Source organism: Eleutherodactylus coqui, chromosome 3 (genome assembly GCF_035609145.1).
Source record: "Eleutherodactylus coqui strain aEleCoq1 chromosome 3, aEleCoq1.hap1, whole genome shotgun sequence".
NCBI lineage: Eukaryota > Metazoa > Chordata > Amphibia > Anura > Eleutherodactylidae > Eleutherodactylus > Eleutherodactylus coqui.
In genome coordinates, this window is record NC_089839.1 from 126,765,593 (window position 1) to 126,788,176 (window position 22,584).

Consider the following 22,584-nt stretch of genomic DNA (forward strand, 5'->3'; position numbering starts at 1 on the left):
CCCATACGTTCTCCTATGCTACTACAACCCACCAACAACATCAACAGCCCTCCTGGCAGAAGGTATACAATTTGCCTCATTCTCACCAGATGCAACGATTGTTTGCATGGGAGATATGAATATGATCATGGACCCTCTCCTGGACAGGTTCAGAGGTGGTGCTCGGGGGGAGGGAGGTACGAGCGTGACCCGCCTGGCATCCATAATTTCAGTGACGGGATGGCTGGATCTATGGCGTGTGTTCCACCCCCACCAACAAGAATTTTCCTGCCACGTGGCTCATAACAATGCGCTCAGTCGAATAGACTATATATTCGGGTCCCCTTCACTATTCCCGAGAGTAGACTCCATAGAATTCCTCCCAAGAGGGGTCTCAGACCACTCACCAATTCGCATGATCCTTAAAAACCTAGGCCCGTCTGCGGCGAGGAGACAGAGAATACACCCATTCTGGCTCTCACTGCTTGGCCCGAATGATCGTATAGCAGATCAAATCCAAATATATTACGAAGCACACGAAGCAAACCCCGATATGATGTTGGTGTGGAAGGCGTTTAAACCATATCTTAGAGGTTGCTTCAGATCCTCAATCTCCTTTATCAAAAAAACCACAGCAAAAGAATGGGAACAACTGGCAGAGCAATGTCAAACACTAGAAAAAGAGTTTATTTCTGACCCCTCAGTTACCAAGAAAAACCAATGGTTACAGGCGGGCAGAGATTACCTACTATACCTAAAGGAAAAGGCGCAGAGGAGTTTGTTCTTTACTCGTCAATCCTTCTTCGAGCTAGGCAATCAGTCCAGTAAATTATTAACGTTTATGACCCGACAAGAAACCGCTCCTCCGTCCATACTTAGGATTAAATCAACTGAGGGAACAATACTTACAGACCCTAAAGACATACTAGACAGATTTCAACAATTCTACTACGAACTATACCAAACCCAAACTAAATATCTCCCTACAGAACTAGAGACCTACTTAACCAGTATAACATTCCCATCATGGCAAGAAACACATAAGTCCCTACTAGACTCTCCCATTACAATGGAAGAGATTTGGGAGGCAATGAAGGACATGGCAAAAAATAAGACCCCGGGTACAGACGGCTTACCAGTAGAGGTCTATATACACTACAAGGAAGAAATTACGCCACACTTACTATCGTTATATCAACACATATTTGAAAAAAAACACCTCCCAAAGTCAATGCTAGAGGCCAACATAGTGCTTATCTTAAAACCTGATAAGAACCCAGAGGAATGTGGGTCATATAGACCCATCTCTCTCTTAAATACAGATTACAAAATCCTTACCAAAGTACTCGCCTCTAGACTAAATCAAGCAATCAAGGACATCATACACCCTAACCAAACAGGCTTTATCCCTGGAATGTCAACGTCGGATAACATTAGAAGGACACAGGTGATTGCACAGGTGGGATGGAGGTGGAGATCGAACTGGGCCTTGGCCTCGCTGGACACGGCTAAGGCATTTGACTCAGTCGAATGGCCATACCTGATAGAAGTCTTACGACAATTTGGATTTGGAGAGTCATTCATCAAATGGGTCTCCATCTTATATAACTCCCCGACAGCTAAAATAATGGTAAATGGCATGACCTCAACCTACTTCCCACTTTACAGAGGGACCCGACAGGGATGCCCGCTCTCTCCCCTCCTGTTCGCAATCGCCATAGAGCCACTGGCCTTAAAGATCCGGCAACACATACTATACAAGGAAATCCAGATAGGACCCAGAGAGGACAGGATAGGGTTATATGCAGATGATATAATACTTAACATGTCGGAGCCCTGGAATACCCTACCATTGGCCATCTCCCAAATAGATGAATTCGGGAATTTCTCGGGCCTACGTATTAACTGGCAAAAATCCACCTTTATGCCGCTGAAAATGGGGGAATGGTGAATGGGAGAAGTGTTCCATAAACTACAAATTGTCCCCCACTTCAAATACTTAGGGATCCACATCTCCTGAGACCACACACAAAGTTTTGACTTAAACATTGCCCCTCTAGTGACAACCCTGCAAACCAAACTAAAAACCTGGAGCCCTCTACCATTGTCTGTAGCGGGCAGAGTAAACCTTATTAAAATGATAATACTCCCCATATACCTATACTGCTTGGAGCATGCAGAGACAACTATACCACAGAAGTTTTTAAAAAAAACTAATTAGTTAATAATATCATTTATTTGGGGGAAATCCAGAGCCAAACTTTGCATGGAGACCCTGCAAAGACCTAAAGAGTTAGCAGGAATGGCCCTGCCAGACTTTAAAATATATTATCTAGCGGGACAAATCAGATATATCCGTCACTGGTTGTCGGGCTCCCCTCTCCCGAACTCCGAGCACCACCTAATGTTTTTCCTTTCGGAGGCATCACTCTGGATCCTCCTGGAAAAACCAGGCCTATTAACCAGACAGATGCTGCCCATCCATAGACTCGCAACAAATGTATGGAGGGCGGCAAACAATTGACTAAACAAGAAGATACCCCTCTGGAAACCCCTTTATCGGACAGCAGAGCATTATCACACCTGTTGAACCTACCGGACAGACAGTTCTGGTCGAACCTGGGAATCACCACACTAGAACACCTATATATTGATGGAACATTGGCATCCTTCGAGCAGCTACAACAACTATACCAAGTACCTAGAGAGGGCTTCTTTAGATACCTACAACTCAGACATGCCCTGACAGCACAATTCCCAGACCCCAGACGACCCTTCTCTGTATACCCACTAAATAGGCATACTGCGCACCCAAGGACCTAAGGGCCTAATCTCGGCGCTATATACCCACCTACTTTACTCCAAGATCCCCAACACGCCAATGACAGTGATGGAGAGGTGGAAAGAACTTATTCCATCATTGACTAATGAGGACTGGGAGACCACGATGTCCACGTACACTGGGGTCTCACCAGCCGCAAATAATAAGTCAACCCAATTATACATCTTACATCAATGTTATGTGACACCGACTAGACTTTACAAAATGAATAGATTAACTACTAGCCAATGCCATCGCTGCCATGCGCCCAATGCAAACTTTAACCACCTGATTTGGTGCTGCCCGATGGTGTACACATACTGGAAGGAGGTCATGGAGTTTATAACTCAACTAATGGGAATACCAATACAACCGGACCAAGTAATGTGTCTATTAGGTATCATAGACGAAGAACAATGGCAATACCATGATAGAATATTTCTTACCAAGGTACTATTCTATGCCCGTAAAGTTATAGCCTTACGTTGGATGGATAGACGGCCTCCAACACTCGCAAAATGGCAAAATATTGTCAACTCCATCTTGCTGTACGAGAAAATAGTGTATAAAAACAGGAAATGCCAAGTAAAATTTGATACGGTTTGGGGGATTTGGTGCGGGACAACAAATACGAACCTCACACAGGAATTGTTTCAAAATTTATTAAGAAGATCCACACACAGAATTGATATGTAAAACAAGTGACTATGCGACCAATATTACAAACATAAGTATATTTCCACATGCTTAATAACCAAAGAAGAGCGTGTAACGTATTTGCGTACTGAATATATGTACTAAAGAGCTTTTTTGATGTATGCATAGTTACTGTATGTAATGCAAAATGTTCAATAAAACGAGTTTTAAAAAAATCGCGACATGCAATGATTCTTTGCAGTGAGCCTGTCATTCATATAGGCTCATTGCGGAGACCTCTTAGTGCTCCCCCCTCCTTCCCTGCGACGGAATATCGCTAGTAATATTCCGTTGCGGCCGTGGACAGGCGGCCTAAGTTGGCTAACACGGGGAGGAATTGGAACAAATGTGTTCTAAGCAGAGAAGCCTACTGGATTTTGTGCTTGGAAACAAAACATGCTACGGGCATGAAATAAAAACATGACGAATATAATGCAGTATATTTATTGAGAGAAAAATGATTCTGAATTCATGTGTCCAGGAAGAAATGGAGGCTTTAATATTTTTTATTAACATTATTGTTTGTATGATCTTTAAAAGAATCCACATCAGTCTTTCCCCGAGTTCTTGTAACTTACACTGCCTGAACTGTCTTGATTGGGTCCTATTTGATTTTAAATTATGTAATGTGGAGTCTGGCATACGGACACTAACTAAATCTTCATGGGTCCACGTCATGTGAGTTTTAACGGAAAACAAATAAAGAAGAATTTATTTAATTTCACATGCTGGAATCACTCCCTCAGATGTACTATTACCACTGGCTGGTGTTTTCTTAATGTGTACTGAACTTCATACATCGGATGAATTCACAACATTCTGATGTATTGATGAGCATGGAATCTTACGCTCTCCTTAACTTACCTTTGTTACAACATCCTCACCAACTCAACCCTTTAATAATAGATAAATAAAACACGGACAACCAGGTTGGAACAAAAAGGCCGCGGTCTTTATTGATGGGATTTTATTAACACTTGGGGATCAAATGAAACAACACCATTAATAATAAATACCGTCTTTAAGACGCGCTAAAACCAACCACAATCCCCAAGTCCCCTTGCCCACCCGCCTAATGCGGGCTACAAATCCCCATCAATCAACCGCGACAGCCTACAGGGAGGGAGGGAGGGAAGCTGCTTTACAGCCAAAGATGCCCGGTACCTCTTTGCTGATTACTTAAATGCCCTCTGTTCACAGCCCCCTCCACTCCCGTTATCCAATCACATAGGTTTCCACCACACCACTCCTGCCCAGCAACGGGGAGAGCTTCCCGCACTTTTTAGGCCACCAATCAACGCCCGCTGCCAGCTTTACCTCAAAACAGCCTGGCAACGACACCCCGGCCAATCACAGCGGGAGACCATTACCAACTATTACCTGACAGAATGACCTGAGAGCCAAGTTCATTAACCTTTTAATCACCATAGCAGTATACATTATGGTCCCACATAAACCTATAGTATAACACTAGAACGCTCCCAGATCCCATGCGGATCTCCCTCCTGAGCGTCACTCAATCCGTACATGAGACTTCTACTTCCATAGCTGATTGCTCCATAGAGATGAACAAATAACGATTGACTTGCAAAAACACTGGTTAGTGCTTGTTCCTGGCAGAAAATCTGCAGTGTAATAGCACTTCATGGGTATGTTCATAAAAAATGTGGTTTCTGCGCAGTAGAAAATTTGCATCAAAATCTGCACCATTGTTGCTCACTTTTGACACGGTTTTTGATGCAGATCCATAGCAAATTTCATCCTTTCAATTGAAGGCATGATTACTGCTCCGGATCCGCTTCAAAATCTGCACCATTGTGGTGGAATCTTTGTGCCATTTCCACTAAGTGTGAACATACCCTAAGATGGTAAAAAACATTTCAGAGCATTCAACCTATTATCCTGCATTGTGGATGCAGGGAGGGTGGCAAGAACTGCTTAAGTGCATGTATTTTTATATGCTTGGTCACTTTTAAATATTCTGAATACGTGACTATATACTATATAATGTATGACTAGCCTAAGAAATAAGTGTTTTCAATACAGCTGCCTCTTTATGTATTCAGTATAGATATAGTTTCCAAAAATTAACATTGGTGTATATAATGCGCATATATATATATATATATATATATATATATATATATATATATATAATTTTTTTATTTTTTTTTTATAATATTATTTTTACTTCCCATATTTTAATTATTTTTATTGAAATTTCCTTCCATCTAGGTTTTTGATACTAATGGGAGCCAGCCAGGTCCTGGAACACAGATTCCTCCTAATTTAGGTGATTCCAATGAGGTAAGTTCATGCAAATCAGTATCTAAAATACCTCAAAGTCCACTTGTTTTTATAACAATTTGTATTGAAGTATTTGAATGACAGTGTAAAAAAGATAAGACAAGGAAAGCAGAGAATACAATGGAGTACACAGGAAAACAATTTCTAATAGGTTTGCTGTCTATTATGGCCCATTTAGACTGGACGAATGTCGAGCAAACTATGCCCGACACTTGTCCCCGCATACACTCGCTCCCATGCTGCTGCACGGGAGCTAGTACCGCTGGCTCGCTCACAGAGCAGCCAGCAGGGGGGCGGGGAGGCTGCAGGAGATTTCTCTCCTTGTTTTCCCCCGCCCCTCTCCATTGACTTAACATAGTGGCCGTTCAATACTGAACGGCTGCTATTTACAATGAATGATCAGTATTCTGAATAGAATATTTGATAAATATCACCTAATAATTGGTAACCCACTGTTAATATATTGCTTACTGTATGAACTTTGTTCTCGATCCCACCTGAACAGTAAGCATTATATTATTGTCACAAGAAGCCATGTCCCTCTTAACATTGGGCATACCACATAATGTGGCTATATCATGTGGGTATGCCATATATCATCAATCCCTATTACCGCCGCCTTGTTTATGTGATATTCCATTGGCCCCTTTAGACATTATTTTTCAGCATTTGGGATATCTTAGGCAAGTTTGTCCCCCTTGAGCCACTGTCGCGCGGTCACATGATACAGCGTCGGCTCTTTATATAGCATTTAATATAGTGGAGACTTAACATCCGCCCTCCCTTCCCCTTGTGATCCCCGTCATGCTGTCACGTGACATCGCGCCTCCAGCTTGGACGTCATAACATCCTCTGCAGCGCCACGTGACCACACTGACGTCATTAGGAGCGACTCCCACTAACGGCGCCGCACCATCACGCGGAAGCCCCCCGGAGCGACTCCACCTGTCATCATGCATTCCCGGAGGATTGCCGGCGCGCCACCATGTGACGTACGGTCAGCGCCCACTCCACACGAGAGGACGCCAATGCTCTAGGGGTAAGATACTATGAAAGCTACATATGTCCCTTATCATGTTAATGATTGGAAGACAACACCCACTAGGGGCGGGACAGAAAGAGACTGTTTGCTTCCATTTGTATGCCTACTATAAATAGAGGTGGGTTGTGTTATGTTGTACATGCTTGAGGAAGGCTTAGCATAAGCCGAAACGCGTCGCATTGTATTTTATTTTAAATATATTAAATTTGATCTATAAAAGAACACGCTTTTCTACACTGAGTTTCCTACTATCCTGGATATGAGGGGTGTCAGGAGGTCGGGCACCCCCAAACAAGTAAGATCTTGGTATTTATTGATACAGTTCAACGGAGCGCTGAAGTGTTTTTCCTTTTCTTGATTGCATAAACTTATTGGCTCACTTTATAAAAGAGAAGTAGTAAAGACAGAGCTAATCATGCATGTTATTTTTAAAGTAATGAAGAATGTGAATAAAGCTTTTTTCTATCATGACAAAAGTCATACATTTTATCCTCAGGCGAAGATGTCTGTATAAAATATATTGCTAGGATATTAAAATCTGTAAGTAATGTTCTTCCAGGAAATCTGTTGAGGAAAATATTCAGATGGAATTAATTTTATTGTACACAGTGTTCAGGACAACAGTTGGGCCCAGTTTTTGAGCAGCTGACACAATATAGAGTGGAAGAAAGAAAATGATTGTATACAGATACAGACTACTTCATAGTGCCATAATACATAAATGTTATCATAATGATTGCTATATTGTAATGGTTTATACAAGGGGTCCGGAAAGTCTTCACAGTCTTTCACTTTTTTTGCAAATCCAAAAAAAATTTAAGTTTTTTTTCCCCATCATTCCGCACTCAGCACCCCATAATGACAAAGTGACAACAGAATGTTGGAAATCTTTGTAAATTTTTTTTCAATTGAGAACTTAACATTTTGCGTTAGCACACGTTATTCACACCCTTTACTCTGTACTTAGTTGCAGCACCTTTGACAGCGATTCCAGACTCTAGTATTCTTGCGTATAATGCCTCAAGGTTTGCCCACCTGGATTTAGGGATTTTCTGCCATTCTTCTCTGCATATTTTCTCAAGCCCACAGGTTGGATGGGGACCATCTCTTAAAAAACACCCCACAGCATGGTGCTGCCACCACCATACTTCACTGTAGGGATGGTATTGGGCAGGTGATGAGCAGTGCCTAGTTTCCTCCAGATATAACACTTAGAATTGAGGCCAAAAAGTTCAATCTTGATTTCATCGATCCAGAGAATCTTGTTTCTCGCAGTCTGCGGGTCCTTTAGGAACCTTTTAGCAAACACAAGTGGCTTTCATGTATCTTTTACTGAGGAGAGGCTTCTTTCTGGTCACTCTGTTATAAAGCCCAGATTGCTGGATGCTGCAGTGATGGTTGACCTCTTGGAAGTTTCTCTCATCTGTACACAAGATCTTGTGTAGGTTAGCCATTGGGTTCTTGGTCACCTCTGTTACCAAGGTCCTTCTCCTCTGATTACTTAATTTGGGTTGGCCAGCTTTAGGAATGATCCTGGTTGTCCCAATGTCTTCCATTTAAGAATTGTCAAGGCTACTGGGCTCTTGGAAACTTTCAGTGCAGCAGAATTTTTTTTAGTAGCCTTCTAGAGATTTGTGCCTTCACACAATCCTGTTTCTCCCACCTTCTTATATGATATTTGGCGCTCAGCCATTGTGACCATTGGTTTCTTGGTCACCTCTCTTATCAAGCCCCTTCTTCCACAATTACTTATTTTGGTGCGTTGGCCAGCTCTAGGAAGAGTCCAGTTCTTCCAAACTTCTATTTAAGAATTATGGATGCTACTGGGCTCTTGGGAACTTTCAGGGCAGCAGACTTTTTTTTAGCCTTTTCCAGACCTATGCCTCCACACAATCCTTTCCCTGTGGGCTTCTTAACATGGGTGATGCGATTTTCGACCTCACGCATCATGGCCACAAATTGGTCGAAAATCGCATGGATGAGAGGCAGCCGTGGCCAAGCGGCTGCATCTCCTATTTAAATGCCCATTCAGACAGCTCGGATGCGGAGTGTCAGGTCCGGCGGCTCTTGGGGTCTCCGTGCCCTCAGCGCTGGTCCTACTACGGGGGGAGGGCAGCGCAGGGGAGCCCTGGTTTTACTGACCTCCCCTGGCCGCCGGGATCCGGTGCGCTGGCTCCGGGCGCGCACTCCCGTGTGCTGTGAGCGTGCGTCTTGTTAGCTGGGTTACTGGGGACGCGGCGGGTTACTGCCCCGCATCTCCGTTGCCATGTCACCCACCTGGGCGCGCTTGCTCTGGACTCTCTGCCTGTTGTCTGGGTTTCTGCCTGGCCCTAGAAAGGGCTGGGGGCAGTTTCCCTGCACCTCCGGGATTGGTTCCTGCAGCTGTCAGACTCCCCGCCCGAATCAGCTGTTGGGGCGGGAGCTCTGGCAGCATTTAAATGTGTCTGTTTCTTTCCAACAGTGCCAGTATTTGTTTGGTCTTCAAACTGCACCCGTGTACCTCGTATTGGATATCCTGTTGTGACTCGCTTGCTTTGAAACCTGACCTCGACTTTGCCTGATCCTTTCGCACCATGTTTTTCTCTCCTGTTGCCAACCCGGATTGCCTGACCTGTCTCTGTGTTCGTTTGTCTCCGTTTGCTCAGCCAACCACCTTAAAAGTGCTGCAGCGTTTCCTTGGATTCTCTAACTACATCGCAAGTTCATTAAGAACTTCTCCATAGTAGCTAAGCCTTTAAGGCAGTGTTTCTCAACTCCAGTCCTCAGGACCCCCAACAGGTCATGTTTTCAAGATGGCCTATAGTAAGATCACTGGTAGCAATGTCTGAGGCACTGACAATAATTACATCATCTGTGCAATACTAAGGAAATCCTGAAGACATGGCCTGTTTTAGGGTCCTGAGGACTGGAGTTGAGAAACACTGCTTTAAGGGATCTCACAAGAAAGGGGGCAGATGTGAGTACTTGGTCTTCTGATGCTGTTGCGACTTTCGCTACCCTAAAGGCTGCCTTCTCTTCGGTGCCTGTTCTCGTCAAACCTGACCGATTCTGACTCTTGCTCTCAACCGCTCACACTCTGCCCCCTCTGCGCAACCGCTCGCACGCTTGCACGCAACCGCTCACACACTGGCGCTTGCACGCAACCGCTCACACACTGGCGCTTGCACGCAACCGCTCACACACTGGCGCTTGCACGCAACCGCTCACACACTGGCGCTTGCACGCAACCGCTCACACACTGGCGCTTGCACGCAACCGCTCACACACTGGCGCTTGCACGCAACCGCTCACACACTGGCGCTTGCACGCAACCGCTCACACACTGGCGCTTGCACGCAACCGCTCACACACTGGCGCTTGCACGCAACCGCTCACACACTGACGCTTGCACGCAACCGCTCACACACTGACGCTTGCACGCAACCGCTCACACACTGACGCTTGCACGCAACCGCTCACACACTGACGCTTGCACGCAACCGCTCACACACTGACGCTTGCACGCAACCGCTCACACACTGACGCTTGCACGCAACCGCTCACACACTGACGCTTGCACGCAACCGCTCACACACTGACACTTACCCTCTGCTTATCCGCTCACACAACAAAAAGACCCACAGACACACACACTTACACTAGGTACACAGAAAACACAACTAGGACACACTAGATACACAGAAGACAAACCCTTAGATTCACACACAGAAAATACTTATAGGCTCCTGTTGCAGCTCCTCCACAGTGACGTCACCTGCTCTCCCGGCGGCCGCTCACTCTGCCCTCCCGCTATAGTTCTGGGACCTGCTCCGCTTCTGCACTCCTCCTGCCGGCTCTTCCCCGGACTCCTGTCGCCTCCGGGCGCCGGTATCGGTTCCTGCGCTGGTCCGATGTCCCCTTCTGCCCTTCAGCCCCCCGCTCGTGCCTCTGCCTCGGCGCGCTGCTCCTGGCGTCAAGGTGTAGAAACATCTCAAAGATGAGCATGAGAAATGGGAGACCCCACAGCTAATTTGCAATTGTTATACCAAAGGTTCTGACTACTTATGTCAATGAAAAATGTTTGCAAATTTGTAAAAAAAACCCTAAGATTTCTAACATTCACTTTGTCATTATGGGGTGTTGAGTGTAGAATGATTTTTTTTTTTGTAATTTGCAGAGGGCCAGAACATAATAAAATGTAAAAAAGGGTATGGGTCTAAAGACTTTTGGACCCACTGGATACACATGTTTACAATTTAGCAAAAAAAAAAATTCTACTTTGATAATTTGATCTACGTATGCTTCCTTACATATTGATTTGTAGTGGCACAACCATTGTACCTTGACACTTTTGTTCCTTGAGACCATAACTCTTATTTTATGTAGCCCCCAAACTGTAATCTTAGAATATGAAGATTAATTCCTTCTGGACTAGTTCAGGTAGACTGGTCCTTGTGCCTGCAGCCCATTAATTCACGAGCTGTGTTTGATGGTTCTATGCGCTGCTGTTGTGTGACAGGCAACTGAAATAATTGGCCTCATGTCACACAGCGCTATGTTCCCAAACTGTGATCTAATGGTAACAGGCTGTCATATGTATGTGGCGGCAGCAGGGAACACATACATAATATGTTTCCTGATTATAACCTGTGCCCCCATGGTAATAATAAATACGCTGATATGTGTAATTTTTTTTTATTTTTTTTTTAATGAACAAAACAAAATGGGAAAAAAAATGATTAAAAAATAAAGTAAAACAAATAAAAAGCAGCCTTACCGCTCAAAAAACTGTACTTCGCTCCGAACCCACGTACAGTAATTTTAGATATCCTGCATGACACAGCTGCTCGTGTATTAATAATTTGCGCCCATGTATGTTACAACAAACGTACAATAATTACCTCAGTACCAATTTCAGTTTGTTCTATCACTACCCTTTCTGCTTTTGTGCCTTTACTAAATAAAACACTTCACAGAGGCAGAAAAAGGTCCTAAAGTAATTAGGACTGTTTACCACTAGGACTGTCATGCCGCTGCTTTTTTGTTTTTTGCTTTGCTTTACATCTGATCCATTGTAGATTTAGATAGAGGGGATAATTTTATCTCAGTTCCAGGCAAAAGCTTCTCTTAATCCGGAGCATTTTGAGGGATGTAAGAAACCTATCTTTAGCGGTATAGAAATCTTAGGAAATTCATCTCTAAAACAACCTGGATAGACAGCGTTAGCATACCGAAGGCTAAGCTCAAATTGTGGGCGATCCTGGAATCTACCCTAGGCATTATCCTATGGGAGAATACCAGGCTTTACTTTTCATTAAGGCTTTCGGATTGCTGATTCTACCCCAGGTTATGTATGATTGCTCTAATCAGTCCTCGATAGAGAATGTTAATACTATCTGAACAACTTAATTCCACAGTTGGGTATATAATACGAAACAGTACCCCACATATGATCATTCGTATTTACGGCTCATAACCCTTTCTTTTCGACCATCAACTTCCCTTTATGAATAGTATACCTTAATCAATCAAAGCCCCTGAGGAGTCCACATAGTGGACGAAACGCGTCGGGCGACTGGGAAGATTGTTGCATGATATTATGCGACATTTTTTTCACTAACTTCATATTGAATTAGGAGAATTACATCTATTTCTGGTGAAAAAACATTTAGTTTTCTAGCTAAGGGGAACCTCTCGCTGGGATTTTTCTTTAAGCTACACAACTAAGGAATACCCTATTGAATATAGCTTGAGGCAAAGTATATTAAGATTCACGAACGGTACTGATCTTGAACTGTGATTGGTGGCACATTCACATATCCCCTATCGTCTATTGAAATTTTGTTTGTTTGTTTGTACATAAGGTTTTTAGATAATTTAATAAAGTTTAATTTTTATTATCTCTAGACTTTGGGTCCTAGTGGTAAACTTTACTAAAAAAAAACAACAATTTCTGTAGTTGGATTATCATCGACCTACAGAGACAGCGGCTAAATCTAAGGGAGGGAGATACATTTAAAGCTCAAATAGAGTTATTGTTTTTGGGGTTACAATGACATCACACATGCAAATATTTCACATTGCTATACATGGGAGAATTAGCATGTTAATTTTGGGGGGAAATATTAATTGAACTAGCATGAAAAAGTGACGAAAAGCAATATTTATTTCCTGTTTCTGAACATTTTTCTTGAAAAAAGAGCTAGAAATTTATTTAATTTCCACTCCAATTTAAAATAATAAGAAAACCCTGTGTATCCGGAAAGAATGACACAAATTCTTGTAAGGTTGACTAAGTAACAGAAACAAAAATCACCTACATTAGGGTACATGCACATTGACAAATAAAAAGTTGCGCCTTAAATTCTTGGGCACAACTCACATCAATCCCATCCATGTGCTTATTCGTTGTGTGGGACACAGCACATTAGACATGTGCTATTCTTATCCAAAAATTGGACAAGAATAGGACATACAGCCATTTTGTTTACTCTGACTATTTGTCAAATGAATTGGTGCTATTTCCTTCCAAATTTTGGACTGAAAAATTTCCAAAAATGTACCCTTAGAATGTAGCACTCAAAAAAGTTACGTTTCCTCCGGGCACAAAGGGCCAAAACAACCTTGGTCATGAAAGGGTTAAACAAAAATAATCAGATAATTAATGCAAGTCCTAAATTCAGAAACAGGTACTGGAAGTTGGTAAATCACTGTGGCAGTACAAGCAGAGAGCAGTCCAAGACATGTAGCACTTCAGATAAGTACTACTAGACTGCTATCAGTAATACGTTGCCCCGCGACTGCTGCTACTTGTCTACAGGGTGATGCATGGATTCCCAAGAGCTTTATCGCTGAATGTCTGGGTCTGGCTTGGTTGGCATTGGTTGGCAGTCTTTCTCATCCATGAACAGTATTTACTCATATTCTTAATGTAAAACTACAACTTTCAGCATTCTCCGACAGCTGCACTCTGTTTGGGGATACTGGGAGTTGTAGTTTCAAAAAAGTTGGAGAACATATTCTAATATTCCATTTTTGGGTGAAATAGACGAGAGCCACACTTTTTATGCTTCAAGGGCACACAAACTGTTATTGTAATGTCAGGAATTACCATTATATCATGTAACTGAAAGCACCGTGTGTCCAGTGTTCTAGTCAGAAGCCTTCTATTGGATGTTGGAGAAATAAACCTTGTCTGACAACTGCCTATATCCCTGCTCATGTTCTTCAGTTTTCTGTTAATTTTCTTCTTTGGCAACGATATAAAACTGTACCAGCTTGTTGGCTGCTTCATAATAATGTTCTGGACTGACATCTAACTAAGGCTTTTGTTTCCCTTTTAATCTGTATTAATGTCAAGAGCCATTAGAAAATGGTTCTTACTTGCTGGAATGCATCAATGTTCATGGCCATCTGTAATGGTAATAAGGGATTTATCCAGACTAAATGAAGTAAACCAGTTGCCCATGTGGCCAGCTGATGGGGCTTATTTACATACCTGTAAAAAAATCCTATAGTGTTCATTTAGAGTGAAGGCCTGTCCCATGATCTCGCTGGATCATGGGAAGGTGATAGTCGTTCAGCATAAATGCCAGCAGTGACGAACGGCAAATCATTTGTTGTTCAGTTTCTGGAGGCATAAAAATCAAACGATGATCGACCCTAGTATACAGGTGTGTTATTCATCTATGAATGACTCCTGTTTACTGTGAATGTAGGAAGGTGACCAGAACAATCTCCAACCTTTTTATCATTTTCAAATATCTTAAGGCTTGCTCACACCAGCATTGCATGCCAATTAAGGATTTATTTCTCTCTGTTCTGTTTTGGAGTAGAAAAACAATATTTAAACAAAATTAATCACTTCCGTTTTTCTCCATTGATTTCAATGGGTTTAAAAAAAAAGGGAAAGGTTTCTATTTGCTTCTGTTATGTTTGGTTTTTCTTTTTCTTAACCCCTTAGTGACCACGCTATAGTCTTTTTACGTCCTGCCGTTGCTATCTCCTTCCATACATCGCAGGTGTCAGCTGTTTATTACAGCTGACACCTGCGGGCACAGCTGATCAGGACTGTTAACTCTTTTTAATGCCGCTGTCAAATCTGACGGCGGCATTTAAATCCCCTGAACCGCTGTGAGATCGGGGGAGCCGTATGCATGTCATAGCAGCCGGGGTCCTTCTGAAAGGCCTCAGGGCTGTCATGGTAGAATGCCTATCAAGCCATCCCTGTGGGGTGGCTTGATAGGCTGCCTTTCAGAATGCAGTATGATGTAATACTATGGCATTACGGAAAAAACAGGACATACCGCACAAAATGAGCCAACTATATTGACGGGGAAAAAAGTTATTGTGCGCAGAAGATGGAGACAGAAAATAATTTTAAAAAGTTAAATATCCTAAAAAAAAATATAAGTAGTACAGCAAAAAAAAAACATACAACTTTGGTATAGTAGTAATCATACTGACCCATAGAATAAAGTTATCATGTCATTTTTGTTGCAGTTTGTGCGCCGTAGAAACAAGACGCACTGAAAGATGGCGGAATGTCGTTTTTTCTCCATTTCTCTCGACTTAGAATTTTTTAAACGTTTTTCAGTACATAATATGGTACATTAAATAGTACCATTGAAAAATACAACTCGTCCCACAAAAAACAAGCCCTCATACAGCTATGTTGTTGAATAAATAAAGGAATTACGTTTTTTTTAAGGGGGGGAGGAAAATGGAAAAAAGCAAAAAAGTGTGGTCACTAAGGGGTTAAATGAAATAAATAGCGCTGCACGCTGATACGGACTTATACAGCTATTTATTATCTCTTAGAAATCCCTCAAACATTATACCTACAATAGAATTTAGACTTAACAGCCTGGAGTTTCCAGGTTCACATTTTGACCCCTTTTTGAATATCGGCACTGCATTGACTATGCGCTAATCCAGTGGAACAGACCCTGTCACTGTAGAGTCCTTAAATATAAGAAATATCACATTACTTAATTCCCTTAGAACCTGGAAGTGCATGTCATTGGGACCGATTTCGTCAATTTTAATCAATTTAAGACGGCTCTGTGCTTCTTTCTGGGTTAGACTGGTGACATTTAGTTGAGAGTTTACTATATCACTCTGCATCTCATCCAACATTTCATTTTCCTCTGTGAATACACTAGTAAAAAAGCTATTTAATAGATTTGTTTTCTCCTCATCGCCCTCTACAATTTGGCCTACATTATTTATTAAAGGTCCAACACTTTCAGTATTAATCTTTTTACTATTTATATAGCTGAAGAACCGTTTAGGGTAAAGGTGGGTTAACACGGGACGAATGTCGGGCAAACGATGCCCTACACTCGTCTCTGTGTATCCTTGCACCCGTGCTCATGCACGGGTGCTAGTGGTGCTGGCTCGCTCATAGAGCATTTGCCACTAACATAACACAGTGGCCGTTCAGTACAGAACAGCCGCTATTTACACTGAACGATGAGCAATCAGCTCATCGTCCATCGTTTATGCAGCATAAACGATGGCCGATGAGCTGATCGCTCATCGTTCAGTGTAAATAGCGGCTGTTCAGTACTGAACTGCTGCTGTGTAATATCAGTGAAGAGTGGGGGTGGGGGGTGGATTGGAGATAAATCTCCTGCAGCCTCCCCACTGAGAGCTAACAATACTAGCTTCCGTGCAGGAGCACGGGAGCTAGTGTATGTAGGGACGAGTGTCGGGCATCGATTGCCCGACAGTCGTCCCGTCTAAAGGAGCCTTTAGTTTTACTCGCCTTGGCAATAAATCTCTCTGTCTCCCATCTTTGCTGCTTTTATCTGATTTTTACATACTGTGTTTTTTGCCTTTATAGATTTTTTAGTGTTTCTTTGCTGCTTTCTTGTTTTAGTAGTTTAAACGCTTTCTTTTTTCAGTTTATTGCCCTCTTTATATCTTTATTGAGCCACTTTGATTTTCTCCTATTACTAACCCTTTTATTTCTGTAAGGTATAAGTAAGTAAGTAAGTAATAAGGATGTTTTTAAATGTTTCCCATTTATTGTCTGTACTCTTATTTTTTAAAACATTGTTCCAGTCAGTAAGGTTAGGGGCATCACTAAGCTGATCGAACTTGGCCTTTCTAATGTTTAGTTTTTTTGTAGCTCCCCTATAAAACTCTCTCTTGAAGGACAAGTTAAAATGTATCATATTATGGGCACTATTTCCCATGTGACCCCCAAGCTGCACCCCTGTTATTTTGTCAAGTCTGTTGGTTAATATTAAGTCCAAAATGTCCGTCCCTCTAGTCGGGTCCTGTACAACTTGGGTAAGGTAATTATCTTTAGTTATTGACAGAAACTTGTTACCTTTATGAGATCTGCTTGGCTTCCCAGTTTATATCTGGATAGTTAAAGTCCCCCATAATGATTACCTCATTGTGATTTGCTGCTTTATCTATTTGCTTCAGTAGATTTTCAGTAGCTTCCATTATATTTGGTGGTCTATAGAAACCCCCTATGAGGCATTTATTGTTGTTTTTCCCTTCATGTATTTCCACCCTTAGAGACTCTACATGCTCCTATCCCTCAGAGATATCTTCCCATAATGTGGGCTTTAAACCGGAATTTACATAAAAACAAGACCCTCCCCCTTTTCAGTTTTTATGATGCCTTCTGAACAGATTATAACCCTATAAGTTTGAAAACCAAAGTGTCATCTTGCATTTCTTCTGTGAGCAAGATAGGGTAAACCAGGGAGATCCCAGCTGTTAGGGTCGTGGATGAAAGACATAACGTCTCAAATTGGGACAGTGAAGCCAATAATTGCGAAATACGACCACGTAAACATATATAACTACAAATTTGGAAATATTGGAACCGTGCTCTGGCTGGCAGGCCCTGTTCGCCCCTCAATTCCTGTAAGCGTTTCAATCCTGACCTAGATTCCATATCACTTACGCGAGATAAAGGAGCATACAGCCTAGCAAGTAGGGAGGAACTATGAAACAAGGCCAGGAAACTACGGTTACCTACGAGGGTGGTAAACAGATCCCACAGGTCGAACAGATGACCCATAAAAGTAGAGATATTGGGGTTTTGTCGGCAGGCACCCTGACAGCGCTGGAAAATACCCTGGGCATAACAGGGAGCCAAATCCTGTACTAACTCTATCCATTATTTGAATGTCTAACTGTGAAAGAGGTCTAAAGAAGGGCTAAAGAAGCCGACTCTGGACGCGACTGATGCTGCCAACTACCGACCCATCTCAAACCTCCCCTTTATCTCCAAACTACTAGAACGCCTGGTTTACTCCCGCCTTGTAAGCTACCTATCAGAGCACTCTCTCCTAGACCCCCTACAGTCTGGCTTTCGACCTCAACACTCGACTGAAACTGCCCTTACAAGGGTATCCAATGACCTACTGACAGCCAAATCGAGGGGTGATTACTCCCTACTGATCCTCCTCGACCTTTCCGCAGCATTTGACACTGTTGACCACAAACTCCTCCTCAGTATGCTGCGCTCCATCGGCCTAAAGGACACTGCCCTCTCCTGGTTCTCCTCCTACCTATCTGACCGCTCTTTCAGTGTCTCCTTTGCTGGCTCTACCTCCCCTCCTCTTCCCCTTGCTGTTGGGGTCCCCCAGGGCTCAATCCTCGGCCCCCTTCTTTTCTCTATCTACACAGCCCCTGTTGGACAAACCATCAGGAGATTTGGCCTCCAATACCACCTGTATGCTGACGACACTCAGTTATACACCTCTTCTCATGCCATCTCTGCACCTTTAATCCAAAACATCACTGACTGTCTGTCTGCTGTCTCTAACACCATGTTCTCTCTCTACCTAAAACTAAACCTCTCTAAAACTGACTTACTGGTATTTCCACCCTCCACTAACCGACCTCATCCTGACATCTCCATCTCAGTGTGTGGTGCCACCATAACTCCTAGACAACATGCCCGCTGCCTTGGGGTCATATTTGATTCTGATCTCTCCTTTACCCCCTACATCCAATCTCTGGCCCGAACATGTCAGCTGCACCTCAAGAACATCGCAAGAATCCGCTCTTTTCTCACTGTGGACACGTTAAAAACGCTTACTGTTGCCCTCATCCACTCCCGGCTCGATTATTGCAACTCGTTGCTGATCGGCCTCCCCTGCACCAGACTCTACCCTCTCCAATCCGTCCTAAATGCGGCAGCCAGGCTCATCTTCCTGTCTAGACACTACTCGAACGCCTCTGCCCTGTGCCAGTCACTGCACTGGCTGCCCATTAAATACAGAATTCAATTTAAACTCACTACCTTCATCCACAAAGCCCTCCACAGCGCAGCGCCCCCCTATATCGCCTCCCTCATCTCAATCCATCAACCAGCCCGGACTCTCCGCTCTGCTAATGAAACCAGACTGAGCGCCCCTTTAATTCGAACTTCTCATTCCCGCCTCCAAGACTTCTCAAGAGCAGCACCAGTCCTCTGGAACGCACTACCAAAGGCTACCCGAGCAATCCAGGACTCGCAGAACTTCAGGCGTGCTCTAAAAACGCACCTCTTCAGGGTGGCATACCGCATTCCCTAAACAAACCCCTCTGTATTCCGCCTGATAACATGCGCCCTGAGCTACTGACTGCAATCCCTGCTAGCCATCATAAACCGCTCCTGCAGTCATACTGTTTCAGCCGTCACACGGCTAAATGTCTGACCATTGTCTATGTGTATAGCATCCCTCACTCTCCACTTCGCAAAACCGTGCACATCTCCAGCCCCTTTACCTCCGTATCACCCCACTATTCGTAGTATGTAACCTCGTTGGAGCAGAACCCTCACCCCTATTGTTTCCATCAATTGATTACTATGTAACCGTGGTTCTGTAATTTTTGTACTTTTGTCTTTCTGTATTCCCCCTGTCTATGTAAGCGCTGCGGAATATGTTGGCGCTATACAAATAAAGTTTATTATTATAATACACATTTGCAAATAGCTGCTTTGTGGTATAGGTAAAAATTTGGTACGCCTGCTCCCCTTATCTCCCTAGGTCATAAGAGTACCACATATTTTTAACACGGATTAGTGCCCCCATCACCCAACAAAGTTAGCTGATTTGAATATATTTAAATAATCTGCTGTGTCATGGCCATGAATGCATTTTAGGGGCTTGGAAATATTAATTTGACGATGGCCTTAGGTATTAAAGGCCTTTTACTCTGATACAAAAGGCCACCATCAAATTACTTTTTGATACCTGGGTTCTGATTGGTTGCTGTAGACAAACCACAATAGTCCGTACAATAGATCTGTCACCAGTAAATGCAGTAAAATTAAGAGCCACTGCTGTGATGGTGGTTATTAGGCTGTGAGACTAATGCTATTATAAAGGGCTTTCCTTTCCAAAATTCCTTGGAAGCAAGCTGTTCCACCAGGCCAACATTTTTCAGCAGATTAGGTTTGGCTTGACACTGTAAGTTCAAGTAAGCCACACTGATTACCATGAGTAGACGGCGAGACCCCCCCTAGACCAAAAGGATGTCTTTGTACTTGGAGCTGCCAGGAATAACCAGCATACCACATTTGTTCTGGATTGCCAGTCCGCAATAGAGAACTATTCTCCGTGCAAGCTCGTGTCTGTGAGGGGGGATTAGTACTAAAGTAGCTGTCATAACGGAGTGGAGCTTGTTGACAGAGGATTGTAGTACGCCTGGAAAGCACACCCGCCGAAGCTCGGGGTTTGTTTTGTGCTGTGTGCTCTGTTATTCTATATAATGTACATTTTTGAATTATCCCCTCGTTTGGAAGAACATTTGCATCTTCTAAATCAGTTTACAGAAGTGAAAATAATATGTCTTCATTCTATCTTTTTTCAAATTTGCTCAAGAATGAGAGTCATTTACATAAAATGGTCACCAAGTTCTTAATTGTTCTATATTGTTGTAATTTTTATGCACAAGCAATTAAAGGGAATTGCCATTGCATATTGCTAGGATATGCCATCACTTTATGATCGGTTGAGGTCTGAAATCTTGTCTCCCCACTGATCCTGAGAATGAAGGCAGGAAATCTACAATACAGCTCCATTCAAGTGAGCAGGTCCCCTCAGTGCTGCGGTTCATTCATTTTCAGGATCGGTAGTGGTTCTAGAGGTCAGATGCCCACTAATCAGTCTACCAATATACCATGGAATATACCAATATACCATCGGTTTATGGAATGCGAATACCCTGCCAAGCTCAGTGATAAACAATATTTTTATGATTTCTGCTTTTATTTACATTAAGCCAAAGTAATTATAAATGGTTGTAACTATTTGGACCTGGAAGGCAATTGCTATGTGCGAATGGACCTTTAGGCCATGGTTAAATATGCTGGTACTTGTACATTAAAAAACCATTTGTTCGCTGGGTAAGAAAGCATAAAAATTGCGGTAAAACTGTGTCTGGTAACTTCAGTTTTGCCAAATATAGGTGAATTCCTGCAGCTTCTAAACCACATGGAAAAAAGGAAACTATACGGCCAAAAGTATGTGAACACCTGAACATCACACCATGTAAGCTTCAACCAAACTATGGACATTATTATACAGGTGGTTCTACTTTTGTGGCTATGAGAATTTGTGCGCTTTCACTCAAAAGTATATTTGTGAGATCAGACATTGATGCTCACAATGTGTGTTCCAGTTCATCCCAAGAGTGTTTGATGGGGTTGAGGCCAGGGTTTTGTGCAGGCAACTCAAGTTTATTCATTCAAGATGCCAAGTTGATCTGCTATGTGATTGCATACACCTATACTTAATAATTTAAAGGTATTATTCACATTATGCATGTAGTATGTATAGCAAATTGGAAGATTGAACAATACCTCTGTAGCACAGCCTATTGGAAGGCAACATTCCTGCAAGTCAATGTTAGACTTTTTAAACAAACCTTGTAACAATGACTGAGAATTTTAAGCCAAAGCCAGAAACCATCCACAGACAGCTGTTTTGGAATGATTGCCCCTCATCAATGTGCAGTAGGTTTTTAGCTTGGCTAGTGAGAGGCCAATAGACGTGGGTCCAGAAGGGTATCATTTTTCCTTAAAGGGGTTCTGTCATTAAAAATAAATTCTATACTTACCTATTCTTCTCCAAGCAGTCTACTTATCTTCTCCCCGCCAATCTTCTCTTGCCTCGTGCAGTCCCCCTGGTCACGTCACCTCCAGCTAGCTGATTATTCTGCTTCCTGTGACGAAAAGTCCACAGGCATTCTTCTTCCCGCCCTGAAATGTATGCTACGTCACTATTGATATAGCTTTCATAGCCTAGCATGGAGTGCATGCTATTGTAGAGACTGCACATGTGTGCTGTCTCTGCAATAGATCAGCATTCCTTCCTAGCCAATAAAAGCTACATCACAGTGACATAACGTACATTGCTGGACAGGAAGAAGAATGCGAGGAATACACGCTTCATAGTAAGAAGATGATCCGACCGGCTGGAGGTGAGGTGACCCCGGGACTGGAGAAGATCAGCGAGGAGAAGATGCAGTAAGGAGTCTGCCTGGGGAGGAATAGGTGAGTATAGATTTTTTTTTAAGGAGAGCATCTAGTAGGTGTGGGGACACTTATAGCTGGACAAAAAAGGGTTGTGGATTTGTGTGAAAGTTAATTTTACTAGGAGGCGCTGCCAGCCAGATCGAGCCACGAACTGGTGGACAAAATTGAGCAAATGGAAAAACATTACTGGTAATCCGTCTCTGCTCCCCAATGAATGTCAACAGGCAGTGGAATAAGATTTATCCAACTTCTCTTTTTATT

At 42.9% G+C, this 22,584-nt stretch overlaps 1 protein-coding gene across 1 annotated transcript in view; it reads left to right on the forward strand.

The window, feature by feature from the left end:
• TIAM2 (TIAM Rac1 associated GEF 2) overlaps positions 1 to 22,584 on the forward strand; it is a 507,083-nt gene that overhangs the window by 308,804 nt on the left and 175,695 nt on the right. The window contains exon 14 of the mRNA XM_066596062.1: positions 5,732 to 5,803. Coding sequence (XP_066452159.1) covers positions 5,732 to 5,803 — 72 coding nt within the window. The remainder of the gene's footprint in view (positions 1 to 5,731; positions 5,804 to 22,584) is intronic.